General features: G+C 43.3%; 1 protein-coding gene across 8 annotated transcripts in view; it reads left to right on the top strand.

The window, feature by feature from the left end:
- The window catches only part of LOC110505542 (G patch domain-containing protein 2-like), a 39,543-nt gene that overhangs the window by 8,591 nt on the left and 11,570 nt on the right, over positions 1–19,382 (top strand). For all 8 annotated transcript variants that reach the window (XM_090220796.1, XM_021584832.3, XM_021584833.3 and 5 more), the window contains exons 3-7: positions 4,026–4,087; positions 9,986–10,150; positions 10,450–10,529; positions 10,655–10,750; positions 10,850–10,941. In XM_090220796.1, the coding sequence (XP_090076922.1) occupies positions 4,026–4,087; positions 9,986–10,150; positions 10,450–10,529; positions 10,655–10,750; positions 10,850–10,941 (495 nt within the window). The remainder of the gene's footprint in view (positions 1–4,025; positions 4,088–9,985; positions 10,151–10,449; positions 10,530–10,654; positions 10,751–10,849; positions 10,942–19,382) is intronic.

Raw genomic sequence — 19,382 nt, 5'->3', positions numbered from 1 at the left:
TTTTTGTATCCAAATCCGGCTTCAAACTTCTTCACAACAGTATCTCGGACCTGCCTGGTGTGTTCCTTGTTCTTCATGATGCTCTCTGCGCTTTTAACGGACCTCTGAGACTATCACAGTGCAAGTGCATTTATACGGAGACTTGATTACACACAGGTGGATTGTATTTATCATCATTAGTCATTTAGGTCAACATTGGATCATTCAGAGATCCTCACTGAACTTCTGGAGAGAGTTTGCTGCACTGAAAGTAAAGGGGCTGAATAATTTTGCACGCCCAATTTTTCAGTTTTTGATTTGTTAAAAAAGTTTGAAATATCCAATAAATGTCGTTCCACTTCATGATTGTGTCCCACTTGTTGTTGATTCTTCACAAAAAAATACAGTTTTATATCTTTATGTTTGAAGCCTGAAATGTGGCAAAAGGTCGCAAAGTTCAAGGGGGCCGAATACTTTCGCAAGGCACTGTATATATATATACTGCTCAAAAAAATAAAGGGAACACTTAAACAACACAATGTAACTCCAAGTCAATCACACTTCTGTGAAATCAAACTGTCCACTTAGGAAGCAGCACTGATTGACAATAAATTGCACATGCTGTTGTGCAAATGGAATAGACAACAGGTGGAAATTATAGGCAATTAGCAAGACACCCCCAATAAAGGAGTGGTTCTGCAGGTGGTGCTTACAGCCCAACACCCTGCAGGACGTTTGGCATTTGCCAGAGAACACCAAGATTGGCAAATTCGCCACTGGCACCCTGTGCTCTTCACAGATGAAAGCAGGTTCACACTGAGCACATGTGACAGACGTGAACATGTGACAGACGAGAACGTTCTGCTGCCTGCAACATCCTCCAGCATGACCGGTTTGGCGTTGGGTCAGTCATGGTGTGGGGTGGCATTTCTTTGGGGGGCCGCACAGCCCTCCATGTGCTCGCCAGAGGTAGCCTGACTGCCATTAGGTACCGAGATGAGATCCTCAGACCCCTTGTGAGACCATATGCTGGTGCGGTTGGCCCTGGGTTCCTCCTAATGCAAGACAATGCTAGACCTCATGTGGCTGGAGTGTGTAAGCAGTTCTTGAAAGAGGAATACATTGATGCTATGGACCGGCACGCCCGTTCCCCAGACCTGAATCCAATTGAGCACATCTGGGACATCATGTCTCGCTCCACCCACCAACGCCACGTTGTACCACAGACTGTCCAGGAGTTGGCGGATGCTTTAGTCCAGGTCTAGGAGGAGATCCCTCAGGAGACCATCCGCCACCTCATCAGGAGCATGCCCAGGCGTTGTACGGAGGTCATACAGGCACTTGGAGGCCACACACACTACTGAGCCTCATTTTGACTTGTTTTAAGGACATTACATCAAAGTTGGATCAGCCTGTAGTGTGGTTTTCCACTTTAATTTTAAATGTGAGTCCAAATCCAGACCTCCATGGGTTGATAAATTTGATTTCCATTGATAATTTTTGTGTGATTTTGTTGTCAGCACATTCAACTATGTAAAGAAAAAAGTATTTAATAAGAATATTTCATTCATTCAGATCTAGGATGTGTTATTTTAGTGTTCCCTTTATTTTTTTGAGCAGTGTATATATTTTTTACTGCTGCTCTTAAATTACTTACTCTTACTCTTATTACTCTTATTCTTATCCATATTTTTTGGAAACTGCACTGTTGGTTAGGGGCTCGTAAGTAAGCATTTCACTGTGTTATATTCGGTGCATGTGACTAATGAAATTTGATTTCGTTTCAGACCAGAGAATGTTGTTTCTCATGGTTTGAGAGTCTTTAGGTGCCTTTTGCTAAACTCCAAGCAGGCTGTCATGTGCCTTTTACTGAGGAGTACCTTCCGTCTGGCCACTCTACCATAAAGGCCTGATTGGTAGAGGGCTGCAGAGATGGTTGTCCTTCTGGAAGGTTCTCCCATCTCCACAGAGGAACTCTGGAGTTGTGTCAGAGTTACCATCGGGTTCTTGGTCACCTTCCTGATCATGGCTCCTCTCCCCCGATTGCTCAGTTTGGCCGGGTGGCCAGCCCAAGGAAGACTCTTGGTGGTTCCAAACTTCTTCCATTTAAGAATGATGGAGACCACTGTGTTCTTGGGGACCTTCAATGCTGCAGAAATGTTTTGTTACCCTTCCCCAGATCTGTGCCCCGACACAATCCTGTCTCGGAGCTCTATGGACAATTCCTTTGATCTCATGGCTTGGTTTTTGCTCTGACAGGCACTGTCCATGGTTGTAAAAACATCTCAATGATGATCAATGGAAACAATTCTGTGCTCAACTTTCATAGCAAGTCTCGTAGAAAAGGATCTGAATACTTATGTAAATAAGGTATTTCTATTTTTATTTTTAATAAATTAGCTTGTTTTCGCTCTGTCATTATGAGTGATGAGGGGAATAAAGGGGAATTTAAAAAATAACATTTTAGAATAAGGCTGTACCTTAACAAAATGTGGAAAAAGGGAAGGGGTCTGAATATTTTCCGAATGTACTGTATATAATAGCGAGACAGAGACAGATAACTGAAAGAGCTATAGGATGAGTAACAATCATCCTGAAAGGGCTACTAGTGTTTATTATAGGGGCTGCTGCCTATAGCCAGGAGGATGCATGGTGAGGAGATATGTCCTCTACTGCTGTCGAACAGAGAGCCCTGCTCCAGATGCTCAGCCGTGTGTCCAGAGGTGGAGGACAGCTGAGTAGAGGCCTGGGGAACCAGGGTCTGGGGAAGGGGGTGGGGAGGGAGGGATGATCCTGGAGTTCTTGGCTAGGCCAGACGTCTTCCACATTCCCAGGAGAGGCCTGGTCCCTCTCACATCTGCTTCTTGGGTGTGTGAAGGGAGATGGTGCTGGACCATCTGGCAGCAGCCTAGTCTGAGCCTGCCGTCACCGCCACGCCTGTGCAATATGGCAAAGAACCATATCAGCGTGTATCTGACCCCGCCAGTCTCTCTCCCTCGTCACCAAGGTCAACGCTGATCACCACAAAGCAAAATGCAATGCAAACAAGACCCTCAGACTTCCTCTGACCCAGTGGACAAATGGCCTCAAAGGACTGAGCATGGATGTTTGTGTTACAGTTGCTACTTGGCATGCTGTGAGAGAATTTAAGACTAAATCAGTGACCATCCATGGCAGTTTGATTGTAATAATCTAAAAAAGTGATACACAACAAAAAACGAAATACGTACACACATATTCATTCTTAAAATTCACAGAACACAGTTCTAAAATTTACTCCACTAATGTCCACTTCATTAAGACAATATTTTGTTTTAATATTTTTTTGTGTTAAACAAATAGTCCTGACTCCTGTGTGACCTTGGCGGGTCTATTTAGCTCCCAGCCCAAAGTGGCAGAGGTGTGACAGAGGCAGAGAGGCCCAGGGTGGGGTATGGGCCGGGGCAGAGGGGGGTGACACGGGGACGCCTGGGGGCATGGAGAGGGCCAGCCATGGAGCAGCCTGGGCTGGACCAGCCTTCAGAGCAGATGCTGGCCAGTTGTTGTGTGGAGGCACGTCCGCGGGTCCTGCTCACAGACTGAGAAGGCAGGGGAATCTGCCGCACTCCTGTCATCCTCCAGAACGCAGCACAGATTAGATTGGAGCTGACAGCGGAGGATATTCAATTAGATTGTGCATGTCACTCAGTGGCTTCGACCAGAGTCCTTCCCCATGCCTTTGTGTTGGGGATGGCAACCAGTGGGGAGAGCGCCCCTCCTCTTTTTGTGTCATTTTATATTTATGTTGACCTCTAGCTCGGGACTGATTCATTATTTTGTTATTGAATGTTGCATGTTAACATTTTTAGAGTGAGCTTGCACGTTTTTGCTTCACATTGTTCTATTTTCAAAGGCACAACCTTCTTTGACCCTAAAATGCACCCATTTTAAAATGATCCATCACAACATATTTATTTTTCTTTTTACACATCAGTATTATCACTACAAAAAGACTGCTAAGTTCAACATGCATACTGACAATTGTATTCTTCTTCCTCTGTTTGCAGTGAAACTAGCAGCATATGCAGCAGTGATCCTGGCCTCTTCACTAACGATGAGGGAAGACAAGGTATTAATGTTCAGCATAATATTTATTTCTCACTAGCTAGGTTTCCATCCAGTTGGCAACAGATTTTCATGCAGATATTGTAGAATTTGCATAAAGAAAATGTGTGCATTCTCTCACCAGTGGTGTGTTTCCAATAAATTGACTTATTGCAGATAAAAGTGAGTGTGTAATGACGTAGTGCACACAAAATCAATTTTTCATGTACTGAATAAAAATGTAAAGTTCAATATGTTTCCATCGCATTTTAAACTCTACCGATAGTTTTATCACAAACCGTTGCCTTAAATAGCAAATGTGCCTACTCTGGTCTCTGTAGCCAACAGCTCGCAGATGTAGGCTAGTCTACATGATAAGATTATTATGGATAATTGTTATTTGTCAAATGGCAGTCAAGCATCGATCCTCATGTCACCAGAGTAAGACCGTCAATATTTATTGGAAAGGAGCATCAAGAGCCCCCTGTGAAGTTCATCATAAGTTATTTAATCTGTAGACTAATAAAATGTATGGTTTTCTGAATTGTAGTGGGAGAACCACACACCATATCATTGTGTGACTCCAAGTTTTGTTCGATATGTTGATTATTATACTGAGCAAAAATATAAACGCAACATGTACAAGTGTCGGTTTCATGAGCTGAAATAAAAAATCCCAGAAATGTTCCATATGCACAAAAAGCTTATTTTTCTCCAATTTTGTGCACAAATTTGTTTACATCCTTGTTAGTGAGCATGTGTCCTTTGCCAAGATAATCCATCCACTTGACAGGTGTGGCATATCAAGAAGCTGATTAACCTCTCTGGGATATGTGGGACGCCTCGCCAACAGCCAGTGAAATTGCAGGGCGCCAAATTCAAACAACAGAAATCTCATAATTATAATTCTTCAAACATACAAGTATTATACACCATTTTAAAGATAAACTTCTTGTTAATCCTGCCACAGTGTCTGATTTCAAAAAGGCTTTACTATGTTAGGTCAGCGCCTAGTCACAGAAAACCATACAGCCATTTTCCAAAGAAGGAGAGGTGTCACAAAAGACAGAAATAGCGTTAATATTAATCACTGAACTTTGATGATCTTCACCGGATGGCACTCCCAGGACTCCATGTTTGACAATAAATGTGTGTTTTGTTCGATAAAGTTCATCTTTATATCCAAAAACCTAATTTGAAATTGGTGCGTTATGTTCAGAAATGCATTGTCTCAAACAAACATCCGGTGAAAGTGCAGAGAGCCACGTCAAATTACAGAAATACTCATCATAAACATTGATCTAAGATACAAGTGTTATACATACGATTATAGATAAACCTCTCCTTAATGCAACTGCTGTGTCAGATTTCAAAAAAACTTTATGGTAAAAGCACACCATGCAATTATGTTAGGTCAGCGCCAAGCCAGAAAAACATACCGCCATTTTCCAACCGAGGAGAGGCGTCACAAAACTCAGAAATAGCGTTATAAATATTCACTTACCTTTGATGATCTTCATCGGAGTGCACTCCCAGGCATCCCAGTTCAACAATAAATGTTCATTTTGTTCGATAAAGTCCATCATTTATGTACAAATACCTCCTTTTTGTTCGCTCTTTTAGTCCAGTAATCCAAATTCACAACGCACGAGCAAGTCCAGACGAAAAGTCAAAGTTACATTACAGTTCGTAGAAACATGTCAAACGATGTATAGAATCAAAATTTAGGATTTTTTTTTATCATAAATCTTCAATAATATTCCAACCGGACAATTCCTTTGTCTTTAGAAATGAAAGGGAACGCAGCTCGCGCGTGAGACTTAGCTCATGGCATTCTGCCAGACACCTGGTGTCCAGGCAACAACTCTTATTCGCTCCCCCTTCATAGTAGAAGCCTGAAACAAGGTTCTAAAGACGGTTGACATCTAGCGGAAGCCTTAGGAAGTGCAATCTGACCCCATTTACACTGTATATTGGATAGGCAAAGACTTGAAAACCAACAAACCTCAGATTTCCCACTTCCTGGTTGGATTTTTTCTCAGGTTTTTGCCTGCCATATGAGTTCTGTTATACTCACATACATCATTCAAACAGTTTTAGAAACTGCAGGGTGTTTTCTATCCAAATCTACTAATTATATGCGTATTCTAGCTTTTGGGCCTGAGTAGCAGGCAGTTTACTCTGGGCACCTTATTCATCCAAGCTACTCAATACTGCCCCCCAGTCCCAAATAACTTAAACTGCATTATCATTACACAGGTGCACCTTCTGCTGGGGACAATAAAGGCCACTCTAAAATGTGCAGTTTTGTCACAATACAATACCACAGATGTCTCAAGTTTTGAGGGAGCATGCAATTGGCATGCTGACTGCAAGAATGTCCACCAGAGCTGTTGCCAGAGAATTGAATATTAATTTATCTACCGTAAGCCTATGTTGTTTTAAATATTTTTGGCAGTATGTTCAAAAGTCCTCACAACCGCAGACTAAGTGTAACCACGCCAGCCCAGGACCTCCATATCTGGCTTCTTCACCTGCAGGATCGTCTGAGACCAGCCACCCGGACAGCTGATGAAACTGTGGGTTTGCACAACTGAAGAATTTCTGCACACACTGTCAGAAACCGTCCCAGGGAAGCTCATCTGCGTGTTCGTCCTCCTCACCGGGGTCTTGACCTGTCTGCAGTTTGGCGTCGTAACCGACCAGTGGGCAAATACTCTCCTTCGATGGCCGCTGGCACGATGGAGAAGTGTTCTCTCCACGGATTAATCCCGGTTTCAACTGTACCGGGCAGATGTGTCGTGTGGGCAAGCATTTTGCTGATGTCAACATTGTGAACAGAGTGCCCGAAGTGGTGGTGGGGTTATTGTATGAGCAGGCATAAACTACGGCCAATGAACACAATTGTTTTTTATCTATGTCAATTTGGATGTACAGAGATACCCGTGACAAGATCCTGAGGCACATTGTCGTGCCATTCATCCGCCGCCATCGCCTCATGTTTCAGCAAGAATCTGTACACTATTCCTGGAAGCTGAAAATGTCCCAGTTCTTCCATGGCTTGCATACTCACCAGACATGTCACCCATTGAGCATTTTTGGGATACTCTGGATTGACATGTACGACAGCTTGTTCCAGTTCCCGCCAATATCTAGCAACTTCGCACAGCCACTGAAGAGGAGTGGGAAAACATTCCATAGGCCACAATTAACAGCCTGATCAACTCTATGTGAAGGAGATGTCGCACTGCATGAGGCAAATGGTACACACACCAGATACAGACTGGTTTTCTTTTTAAAAGGTATCTGTATTCCCAGTCATGTGAAATCAATAGATTAGGGCCTAATGAATTTATTTCAATTGTCTGATTTCCTTATATACAGTGCCTTGCGAAAGTATTCGGCCCCCTTGAACTTTGCGACCTTTTGCCACATTTCAGGCTTCAAACATAAAGATATAAAACTGTATTTTTTTGTGAAGAATCAACAACAAGTGGGACACAATCATGAAGTGGAACGACATTTATTGGATATTTCAAACTTTTTTAACAAATCAAAAACTGAAAAATTGGGCGTGCAAAATTATTCAGCCCCTTTACTTTCAGTGCAGCAAACTCTCTCCAGAAGTTCAGTGAGGATCTCTGAATGATCCAATGTTGACCTAAATGACTAATGATGATAAATACAATCCACCTGTGTGTAATCAAGTCTCCGTATAAATGCACCTGCACTGTGATAGTCTCAGAGGTCCGTCAAAAGCGCAGAGAGCATCATGAAGAACAAGGAACACACCAGGCAGGTCCGAGATACTGTTGTGAAGAAGTTTAAAGCCGGATTTGGATACAAAAAGATTTCCCAAGCTTTAAACATCCCAAGGAGCACTGTGCAAGCGATAATATTGAAATGGAAGGAGTATCAGACCACTGCAAATCTACCAAGACCTGGCCGTCCCTCTAAACTTTCAGCTCATACAAGGAGAAGACTGATCAGAGATGCAGCCAAGAGGCCCATGATCACTCTGGATGAACTGCAGAGATCTAAAGCTGAGGTGGGAGACTCTGTCCATAGGACAACAATCAGTCGTATATTGCACAAATCTGGCCTTTATGGAAGAGTGGCAAGAAGAAAGCCATTTCTTAAAGATATCCATAAAAAGTGTTGTTTAAAGTTTGCCACAAGCCACCTGGGAGACACACCAAACATGTGGAAGAAGGTGCTCTGGTCAGATGAAACCAAAATTGAACTTTTTGGCAACAATGCAAAACGTTATGTTTGGCGTAAAAGCAACACAGCTGAACACACCATCCCCACTGTCAAACATGGTGGTGGCAGCATCATGGTTTGGGCCTGCTTTTCTTCAGCAGGGACAGGGAAGATGGTTAAAATTGATGGGAAGATGGATGGAGCCAAATACAGGACCATTCTGGAAGAAAACCTGATGGAGTCTGCAAAAGACCTGAGACTGGGACGGAGATTTGTCTTCCAACAAGACAATGATCCAAAACATAAAGCAAAATCTACAATGGAATGGTTCAAAAATAAACATATCCAGGTGTTAGAATGGCCAAGTCAAAGTCCAGACCTGAATCCAATCGAGAATCTGTGGAAAGAACTGAAAACTGCTGTTCACAAATGCTCTCCATCCAACCTCACTGAGCTCGAGCTGTTTTGCAAGGAGGAATGGGAAAAGATTTCAGTCTCTCGATGTGCAAAACTGATAGAGACATACCCCAAGCGACTTACAGCTGTAATCGCAGCAAAAGGTGGCGCTACAAAGTATTCACTTAAGGGGGCTGAATAATTTTGCACGCCCAATTTTTCAGTTTTTGATTTGTTAAAAAAGTTTTAAATATCCAATAAATGTCGTTCCACTTCATGATTGTGTCCCACTTGTTGTTGATTCTTCACAAAAAAAATACAGTTTTATATATTTATGTTTGAAGCCTGAAATGTGGCAAAAGGTCGCAAAGTTCAAGGGGGCCGAATACTTTCGCAAGGCACTGTAACTCAGTAAAATCTTTGAAATTGTTGCATGTTGCGTTCATATTTTTGTTCAGAGTATTTGCACACAAATGTGTTTCCACCGTCATTTCCCGCATAATACATTTTACAGACACAATAATATCCCACCATGTCGAAGGAACAAATTCTGTCAGCATTTATAAAATTACACCAAAACCTCCTGTTTCCATCACAGCTATTGTGATTTTGTTTTATAAGGTATGACTTTCCTCGCATACAAACTGTGGATGAAAATGTGGTTTGTGCCATTTACATATGTATATGCAAATTAAATAAGATGACAAAGGTAATAATGGTGCAAAATGAAAACAAAAAGCATGTAATAAGCCTTTTAATTCTAGCATTACCTGAATGTTCAGAGGATGGAGCTATGCCTGTGCTCTTTGTAAGTGTAACAGAATGCTAAGACTAGACAGAAAGAGGTTCTGATACAATAGGCTGGTTGCCGGGCACCCAGGCGGCTCTAATAAGGCGTTGTCATGTCGTGTTAATGAGCGCTGAAGCCTCTGCTAATCTCATTAGCCGTGGTGGGGCGAGGCGGCCCCTGATTTAACAGTTGTCACTACACCTTGACTGTGAGAGGCATGCGCCCCGCTGACTGACAGGTCTGTGGAGAGAGCAGTGTCTGGGGACCAGGGTGGTCTGCTGTGTGGTGGTGGAGAGGCTGTCAACAAATAGAGAGAGGATTGATGCAGGCCAAGTAGGAAAGATGCCCTCATGCAGTCAGTACTTCATTCCATGGTTAATTGTACAGCACTAAATTATAAATTGGTGCAGCCCATCCGTGAAAATACTTTTGTATCATTGTTTAAATGTCATGCAGAATCATATTGAGCAGTTATGGAATTTCCCAATGTACACATTGTGACTAACAGTGTTGAATTTCCTGCCTGTGCTGTAGGTGATGATGAGCAGAGTGACTGGTTCTTTGAGGGGGAGTGTGGAGCGGGGGGGATGGGCATTCCCAGCCTGCTGCCCAGCTGGGACCCAGATACTCCTCCTGTCCTCGAAGTACCAGACTCAGCTCCACCCACCTTCCTACAGCCTGCACGGCCCACTCAGAGAGGTGATGAGCTAATCAAAATGCTATACATAAAAATAAATATTTAACCTTTTTTATCTAGGCAAGTCAGTTTAAGAACAAATTCTTATTTACAATGACTGCCTACCCCGGCCAAACCCGGATGGTGCTGGGACAATTGTGCGCCACCCTATGGGACTGTAGTGACGCCTCTTGCACTGAGATGCAGTGCCTTAGACCGCTACGCCACTCGGGAGCCCATTTACATTGTGAAATAACAGAAAACAACAGAAATGTCACCCTCTCCGGTTCTGATTGGGTAACAGTGTGGTTTGGTGTTGCAGGTTACCATGCCCGTCTGAACCGGTTGCCTGGCGTGGCTGCCCGCTGCATCAGGAAAGGCCGGAGGAGGCTTCCCAGTAAGGTGAGGGCAGAGTGGCACACTAGAAACACATTCCTTGACCAACATTAATGGATACCAGGCTTTTAATGCATGTATTTAACAAGTTATGTGATATGTTCTAAAATAGCACTTTGTATGTGTTGCAGGACAACAATATGTCAGTGTCTATGGAGAGAATGAAGCATTTCTCTCAGGACCCCTATCAATGGCTGCCTTCCATTGGAAAAAGAGACCGGAGCCAGGTATATTTGTGTTGAATTATTGAATAAGACATTTCATCTCTCTAGCCCTATTTTTGATGCGTCTGGGTGAACTCCTAACATCTTCTAAATGTGTTCCAGTTCAACCCTCTGTGTCCGTTACCTGTTTATCCCATTGACATGGTGCCAGACAGCTCCCATCGGAGATGCTCCTCTTCCATCTGCAAAACCAGGTAGGGGATGCACACAGCACTCATTATTGTTGGCATGGTTAAACTCCACCTCTCCTGGGCCTATTGGAGCCATTCAGCCCATTCCATTCTGAAGCTCAATATATTGACAGACGTGGTTAACTCTTAAATGAACCAGTCGCTAAACACAAGTCGTGATTTAACCGATGCATGCTACATCAAAGTTTGTACCTCAGAGACATGTTCAATATGTGCGAGGGTGAGAACATTGACCAACTCCTCAGAGACAGGAGCTCAAAGTGTGACATCGTGTGTGACATCGTGACCTCCAAACTCAGGTGGGCATACAGATGACATCACATCAAGCATGTTAAAGTTGTGCTTTGGTGCTATTGGCGTGGGCATTCATGGTCTTTAGAGTGAATGAGAGGAGTGGTGTCATAGAAGGTCATGTTAGGATGAGGACATGGGTAAGGCTGGAGAAAGACTTGTGTGATATTAGCCACGTCCCCCATGAGACTAGCTAGCACAGTCAGGTACTGTATATGGGGCAAGCTTGACCCCTGGTCTATACAACAGACAACTCTTCACTGGGATATAAGACTCCGCTGAATAATAACTGATGTATTTTTCCAAGGTTGTCTTTCTCGAACATAGAATATATTCATGTAGAATCTTTGGTTTCCAGTGTTTCTGAAAACGCAAAAAAAATATAAATAATTGCAGAAGTTTATCTAAAGAGTTTTGCTCAAAGCCTCTAGCTCCAAGTCAGCCCCTGTACTGCTGGATCTGCATGGGGATTGTTGAGGAGCTGAACAGCCCTCAGTCTGAGACTCTTCCTTGCATTGTTTCCAGTTCCACAGTGCCTATTTACAGAGCATTTTTTATTCTGTTTCAAGCTCTCTCGCTCTCTCTCCTGGGCTAGTTCAGAAAGCCCTCCATCATTTCTTGATGGGCAAAAACACGAATGCAATGAAAAGGCTAAACTTCTTAGATTTATTTTCTTAACTGGCTCTTTCTTCTCCACCTGAAAGGTTCCTTCAGATTCCAGTTTGAGGCATTGTGAATACTAATTTCTATCTATTAAAAAGCCCTCATATCCCTACCATGCTCTCATTTGAATGCCGTCTCAGGGGAAGCCTCTTAATTCCTTTATAGAGGGATTCAAGACCCTTCACTTCAAAAAGTATAAATCATACTCCCAAATGAACGAGGGAGAGAGGGGGATTGACGAGTGGTGCTTCAGATGTGTCCCGTCGGACGGCACAAGCCTGAATCCATCTCCCCAAGCAGCTCAAATCCATCCTCTAGTGACTGTCCAGACTTACCCTGGACAGTCACTGGAGGTCACCCCCCTCCACAGTCACACCCCTAAACAAGTCACCCAACACATAAAGTGCCTCCAAATCAAATTTTATTGGTCACATCCACATATTTAGCAAATGTTATTGCAGGTGTGTTGAAATGCTTGTGTTCCTAGCTCCAACAGTGCAGTAGTATCTAACAATTCACAACAATACACAAATCTAAAAGTAAAAGAATGGAATTAAGAAATATCTAAATATTAGGATGAACAATGTTGGGTGGCATCGACTAAATACAGTATATACATACAGTTGAAGTGGGAAGTTTACATGCACTTAGGTTGGAGTCATTAATACTCGTTTTTCAACCCCTCTACACATTTCTTGTTAACAAACTATAGTTTTGGCAAGTCGGTTAGGACATCTACTTACATTTACATTACATTTTTCCAACAATTGTTTACAGACAGATTATTTCACTGTATCACAATTCCAGTGGGTCAGAAGTTTATACGCTACGTTGACTGTGCCTTTAAACAGCTTATAAAATTTCAGAAAATGTCATCATGGCTTTAGAAGCTTCTGATAGGCTAATTGACATCATGAGCCAATTGGAGGTGTATCTGTGGATGTATTTCAAGGCCGACCTTCAAACTCAGTGCTTCTTTGCTTGACATCATGGGAAATCAAAAGAAATTAGCCAAGACCTCAGAAAGAAAATTATAGACCTCCACAAGTCTGGTTCATCCTTGGGAGCAATTTCCAAATGCCTGAAGGTACCACGTTCATCTGTACAAACAATAGTACGCAAGTATAAACACCATATTACCAGGCAGCCGTCATACCGCTCAGGAAGGAGACGCGTTCTGTCTCCTATAGATGAACTTACTTTGGTGCAAAAAGTGCAAATCAATCCCAGAACAACAGCAAGGACCTTGTCAAGATTCTGGAGGAAACCGGTACAAAAGTATCTATTTCCACAGTAAAATGAGTCCTATATCGACATAACCTGAAAAGCCGCTCAGCAAGGAAGAAGCAACTGCTCCAAAACCGCCATAAAAAAGCCAAACTACGTTTTGCAACTGCACATGAGGTCAAAGATCGTACTTTTTGGAGAAATGTCCTCTGGTCTGATGAAACAAAAATATAACTGTTTGGCCATAATGACCATCGTTATGTTTGGAGGGAAAAGGGGGAGCCTTGCAAGCCGAAGAACACCATCCCAACCGTGAAGCACAGGGGTGGCAGCATGATGTTGTGGGGGTGCTTTACTGCAGGAGGGACTGGTGCACTTCACAAAATAGATGGCATCTTGAGGAGGAAAATGTATATATTGAAGCAACATCTCAAGACATCAGTCAGGAAGTTAAAGCTTGGTCGCAAATGGGTCTTCCAAATGGACAATGACCCCAAGCATACTTCCAAAGTTGTGGCAAAATGGCTTAAGGACATCAAAGTCAAGGTATTGGAGTGGCCATCACAAAGCCCTGACCTCAATCCTATAGAAAATTTGTGGGCAGAACTAAAAAAGTGTGTGCGAGCGAGGAGGCCTACACACTTGACTCAGTTACACCAGCTCTGTCAGGAGAAATGGGCAAAATTCACCCAACTTATTGTGGGAAGCTTGTGGGAGGCTACCCAAAATGTTTGACCCAAGTTAAACAATTTAAAGGCAACGCTACCAAATACTAATTGAGTGTATGTAAACTTCTGACCCACTGGGAATGTGATGAAAGAAATAAAAGCTGAAATAAGTCATTCTCTCTACTATTATTCTGACATTTCACATTCTTAAAATAAAAAGTGGTGATCCTAACTGACCTAAAACAGGGAATTTTTACTAGGAGTATATGTCAGGAATTTGAGATTAAGTGTATTTGGCTAAGGTGTATGTAAATTTCCGACTTCAACTGTATGAGATGAGTAAAGCAGTATGTAAACATTATTAAAGTGACTAGTGTTCCATTATTTAAAGTGGCCAGTGATTCCATGTCTATAAGGCAGCAGCCTCTAAGGTGCAGGGTTGAGTAGCCGGGTTGTACCCGGCTAGTGATGGCTATTTAACAGTCTGGTGGCCTTGAAATAGAAGCTGTTTTTCAATCTCTCAGCCCCAGTTTTGATGCACCTGTATTGACCTCGCCTTCTGGATGATAGCGGGGTGAACAGGCCCTGGCGGTTGATATCCTTGATTATCTTTTTGGCCTTCCTGTGACATCGGGTGCTGTAGGTGTCCTGGAGGGCAGGCAGTGTGCCCTCAGTAATGCGTTGGGCAGACCGTACCACCCTCTGAAGAGCCCTGCGGTGGCGGGCGGTGCAGTTGCCGTAACAGTCGGTGATACAGCCTGACAGGATGCTCTCAATTGTGCATCTGTAAAAGTTTCAGAAGGTCTTAGGGGGCAAATTTCTTCAGCCTCCTGAGGTTGTAGAGGCATTGTTGCGCCTTCTTCACCACACTGTCTGTGTGGGTGGACCATTTCAGATTGTCAATGATGTGTATGCTGAGGAACTTGAAGCTTTCCACCTTCTCCTCTGCGGTCCCATCTATGTGGATAGGGGCGTGCTCCCTCTGCCGTTTCCCGAAGTCCACGATCAGCTACCTTGTTTTGTTGACGTTGAGAGAGGTTATTTCCCTGGCCTCTCTCTGCCAGGGCCCTCACCTCCTCCCTGTAGGCTGTCTCGTCATTGTTGCCAATCAGGCCTACTACTGTTGTCGTCTGCAAACTTGATGATTGAGTTGGAGGCGTGCGTGGCCACACAGTCATGGGTGAACAGGGAGTACAGGAGTGGGCTGAGCACACACCCTTGTGGGGCCCCTGTGTTGAGGATCAGCGAAGTGGAGGTGTTGTTTCCTACCACTACCTTGGGGTGGCCCGTCAGGAAGTCCAGGACCCAGTTGCACAGGGCGGGGTTCAGACCCAGGGGCCCGAGCTTCATGATGAGCTTGGAGGGTACTATGGTGTTGAAGGCTGAGCTATAGTCAATGAACAGGATTCTGACGTAGGTATTCCTCTTGTCCAGATGGTGCAATGGCGATTGCATCGTCTGTGGATCTATTGGGGTGGTAAGCAAATTGAAGTGGCTCTAGGGTGTCAGGTAAGGTAGAGGTGATATGATCCTTAACTAGCCTCTCAAAGCATTTCATGACAGAAGTGAGTGCTACGGGGCATTTGTCATTTAGTTCAGGAAGTGGGGACAGCCGACTGAGATAGGGAAAGGTTGAATATGTTCGTAAACACTCCAGCCAGCTTCAGAAAGTATTCACACCCCTTTACTTTTTTCATATTTTGTGTTTCAAAGTGGGATTAAAATGTATTTAAATTGTCATATTTGGTCAACGATCTACGCAAAATACTCTGTCGAAGTGGAAATAAATTCTAACATTTATTACAAATGATAAGATAAATGTTCACCTCTGAGACAAAATATGATAAGAATCATCTTTGGCAGCAATTACAGCTGTGAGTCTTTTTGGGTAAGTCTAAGAGATTTGCACACCTGGGTTGTACAATATTTGCCCATTTATTCTTTGAAAAAGTCTTAAAGCTCGTTGTTGATCATTGCTAGAAAGCTATTTTCAAGTCTTGCCATAGGTGTTCAAGCCGATTTTTAAGTCAAAACGGTAACTTAACTAGGCCACTCAGGAACATTCACTGTCGTCTTGGCAAGCAACTCCAGTGTATATTTGGCCTTGTGTTTTAGGTCATTGTCCTGCTGAAAAGTGAATTCATCGCCCACTGTCTGTTGGAAAGACGACTGAACCAGATTTTCCTCTAGGATTTTATCACCATTAGTCTCATGGTGAAATCCCTGAGTGGTTTCCTTTCTCTCTGGCAACTGAGTTAGGAAGGACACCTGTATCTTTGAAGTGACTGGGTGTATTGATACACCATCCAAAGCCTAATTAATAACTTCATCATGCTCAAAGGGATATTCAATGTCTGCTTTTTTTCCAAATAGGTGCCCTTCTTTCCAAGGCATTGAAAAACATCCCTCATCTTTTTGGTTGAATCTTTGCTTGAAATTCACTTCTCAATTGAGGGACCTTACAATTATCTGTATGTTGTAACAGTTTTGACTTGCAGTTATTGTTTGTAGGGGTACCAGAGAAAATATTGATTTCGCCTTTTTGTTTGGGAGGGAATGAGTCCTGTCTGGTCCGTCAAGTCTACACCAATACAAAGGACTCATGTAAAAGTCAGTATGGACATACACTTTTCATAAACCCTTAAAACATTGGAAATAACAAAAAAAACAACGGTTATTTTGCGTGGGTTGTATTACCAACATACACTGCTGAAAAAAATAAAGGGAACACTAAAATAACACATCCTAGATCTGAATGAATGAAATATTCTTATTAAATACTTTTTTCTTTACATAGTTGAATGTGCTGACAACAAAATCACACAAAAATGATCAATGGAAATCAAATGTATCAACCCATGGAAGTCTGGATTTGGAGTCACACTCAAAATTAAAGTGGAAAACCACACTACAGGCTGATCCAACTTTGATGTAATGTCCTTAAAACAAGTCAAAATGAGGCTCAGTAGTGTGTGTGTGGCCTCCACGTGCCTGTATGACCTCCCTACAACGCCTGGGCATGCTCCTGATGAGGTGGTGGATGGTCTCCTGAGGGATCTCCTCCCAGACCTGGACTAAAGCATCCGCCAACTCCTGGACAGTCTGTGGTGCAACGTGGCGTTGGTGGATGGAGCGAGACATGATGTCCCAGATGTGCTCAATTGGATTCAAGTCTAGGGTACGGGCGGGCCAGTCCATAGCATCAATGCCTTCCTCTTGCAGGAACTGCTGACACACTCCAGCCACATGAGGTCTAGCATTGTCTTGCGTTAGGAGGAACCCAGGGCCAACCGCACCAGCATATGGTCTCACAAGGGGTCTGAGGATCTCATCTCGGTACCTAATGGCAGTTAGGCTACCTCTGGCGAGCACATGGAGGGCTGTGCGGCCCCCCAAAGAAATGCCACCCCACACCATGACTGACCCACCGCCAAACCGGTCATGCTGGAAGATGTTGCAGGCAGCAGAACTTTCTCCACGGTGTCTACAGACTCTGTCACGTCTGTCACATGCTCAGTGTGTACCTGCTTTCATCTGTGAAGAGCACAGGGCGCCAGTGGCGAATTTGCCAATCTTGGTGTTCTCTGGCAAATGCCAAACATCCTGTACGGTGTTGGGCTGTAAGCACAACCCCCACCTGTGGACGTCGGGCCCTCATACCACCCTCATGGAGTCTGTTTCTGACCGTTTGAGCAGACACATGCACATTTGTGGCCTGCTGGAGGTCATTTTGCAGGGCTCTGGCAGTGCTCCTCCTGCTCCTCCTTGCATAAAGGCGGAGGTAGCTGTCCTGCTGCTGGGTTGTTGCCCTCCTACGGCCTCCTCCACGTCTCCTGATGTACTGGCCTGTCTCCTGGTAGCGCCTCCATGCTCTGGACACTACGCTGACACACAGCAAACCTTCTTGCCACAGCTCGCATTGATGTTCCATCCTGGATGAGCTGCACTACCTGAGCCACTTGTGTGGGTTCTAGACTCCGTCTCATGCAACCACTAGAGTGAAAGCACCGCCAGCATTCAAAAGTTACCAAAACCTCAGCCAGGAAGCATAGGAACTGAGAAGTGGTCTGTGGTACCCATCTTTATAACCACTCCTTTTTGGGGGGTGTCTTGCTAATTGCCTATAATTTCCACCCATTGTCTATTCCATTTGCACAACAGCATGTGAAATGTATTGTCAATCAGTGTCGCTTCCTAAGTGGACAGTTTGATTTCACAGAAGTGTGATTGACTTGGAGTTACAGTGTGTTGTTTAAGTGCTCCCTTTATTTTTTTGAGCAGTGTAAATGATCACACACATTACAATATAACAAACAATGAGCTCTGGTTCCTCAAGAAAAGTCCCGCACCTCGGGCCTAAAAGAGTCTAGCCCGGTGAAGGAGTTCAGTGAACTCAAGGGACTTTAGTCACGCAATGTTTGTCCGTTCATAAAAGTGTAGCGTAAACCCAGTCTCAATCATACAATCAAAATATCAAACTCTTTTGCCAAACAACCATAAACAGTATCAAATCTCAGTAGTCTTCAACTACAACTGACCACAAATCAACACGGTATAAATCACACTCAAACAAGTGAAATACCGTATGCAAAAAAAGTTGTCATACAACCCAATCCGCCAACAGATCTCCAGCGGAGAAAGGTCACGATAAAACTGCGGAGACCAAATGAGATGTGTTGTCCAAAGGAAGAAATGAGTGGATCCGATCCTGGTTAAACTTGAGACAAAGCTACAAAGCACACTTTTAAATACAACAAAACAAATGGAGTAAAGAAGCTTTCGGAACTGAGGGTTGAACACATCCTCATTCACACCACCATCATTAACCCACTTTTGCGCAGCTGATACTGGCTATTTAGTTGGGAATTAAAGGGGAAGTGTCCTATTGGAAGGAGAAGCAGAGACGGTTCAGTCAAATTCAGGGCCGTCACAATGTGTGGGGTACAGAGATGAGGTAGTTATTCAAAAATCATGGTAACCACTATTATTGAACTCAGAATGAGTCCATGCATCTTATTATGTGATTTGTTAAGCATATACTCCTGAACTTATTTAGGCGTGCCATAATAAAGTGTTTGAATGCTTATTGACTGAAAACATTTAAGCTTTAAAATGTTTTAAATTAAAAAAAATAAACATCATCAAACATCATTCCACTTTAACCTTATGGGCCATTGTGTGTAGATCATTGACACAAAATCTAAATGTAATCCATTTTAAATTCAGGTTGTAAAACAACAAAATGTTGGAAAAGTAAAGGGGTGTAAATACTTTCTGAAGGCACTGTACATGACACACTCTTACTGGTGTATGTGCTAATGCACACACTCACACATGCACTCCCTTACATACATTTCATCAATATTCTTATATAGGGCATCAGCATGGTACTGACAGGGTGGGGACAATAGTGCTGTGTCTCTAACACAGAGCATCGATACTCAGATTCAGAAACTGTATTAAATAACACCTTGCTCACCGCAAAGTTTACTCTCCACATAATTGGCTTCACTATATTTTCATTTATTTTGAGGAACTTATTCAAATGATCACTGAGCTCTCATGTATCTATGCCTTTTATTTACTTCAAAATAC

The sequence above is a fragment of the Oncorhynchus mykiss genome, chromosome 25 (genome assembly GCF_057628025.1).
Source record: "Oncorhynchus mykiss isolate SJ-2025 chromosome 25, ASM5762802v1, whole genome shotgun sequence".
Taxonomy (NCBI): domain Eukaryota; kingdom Metazoa; phylum Chordata; class Actinopteri; order Salmoniformes; family Salmonidae; genus Oncorhynchus; species Oncorhynchus mykiss.
Note: the sequence above shows the minus strand (reverse complement) of the source record. Positions and strands in the feature narration are given on the sequence as shown.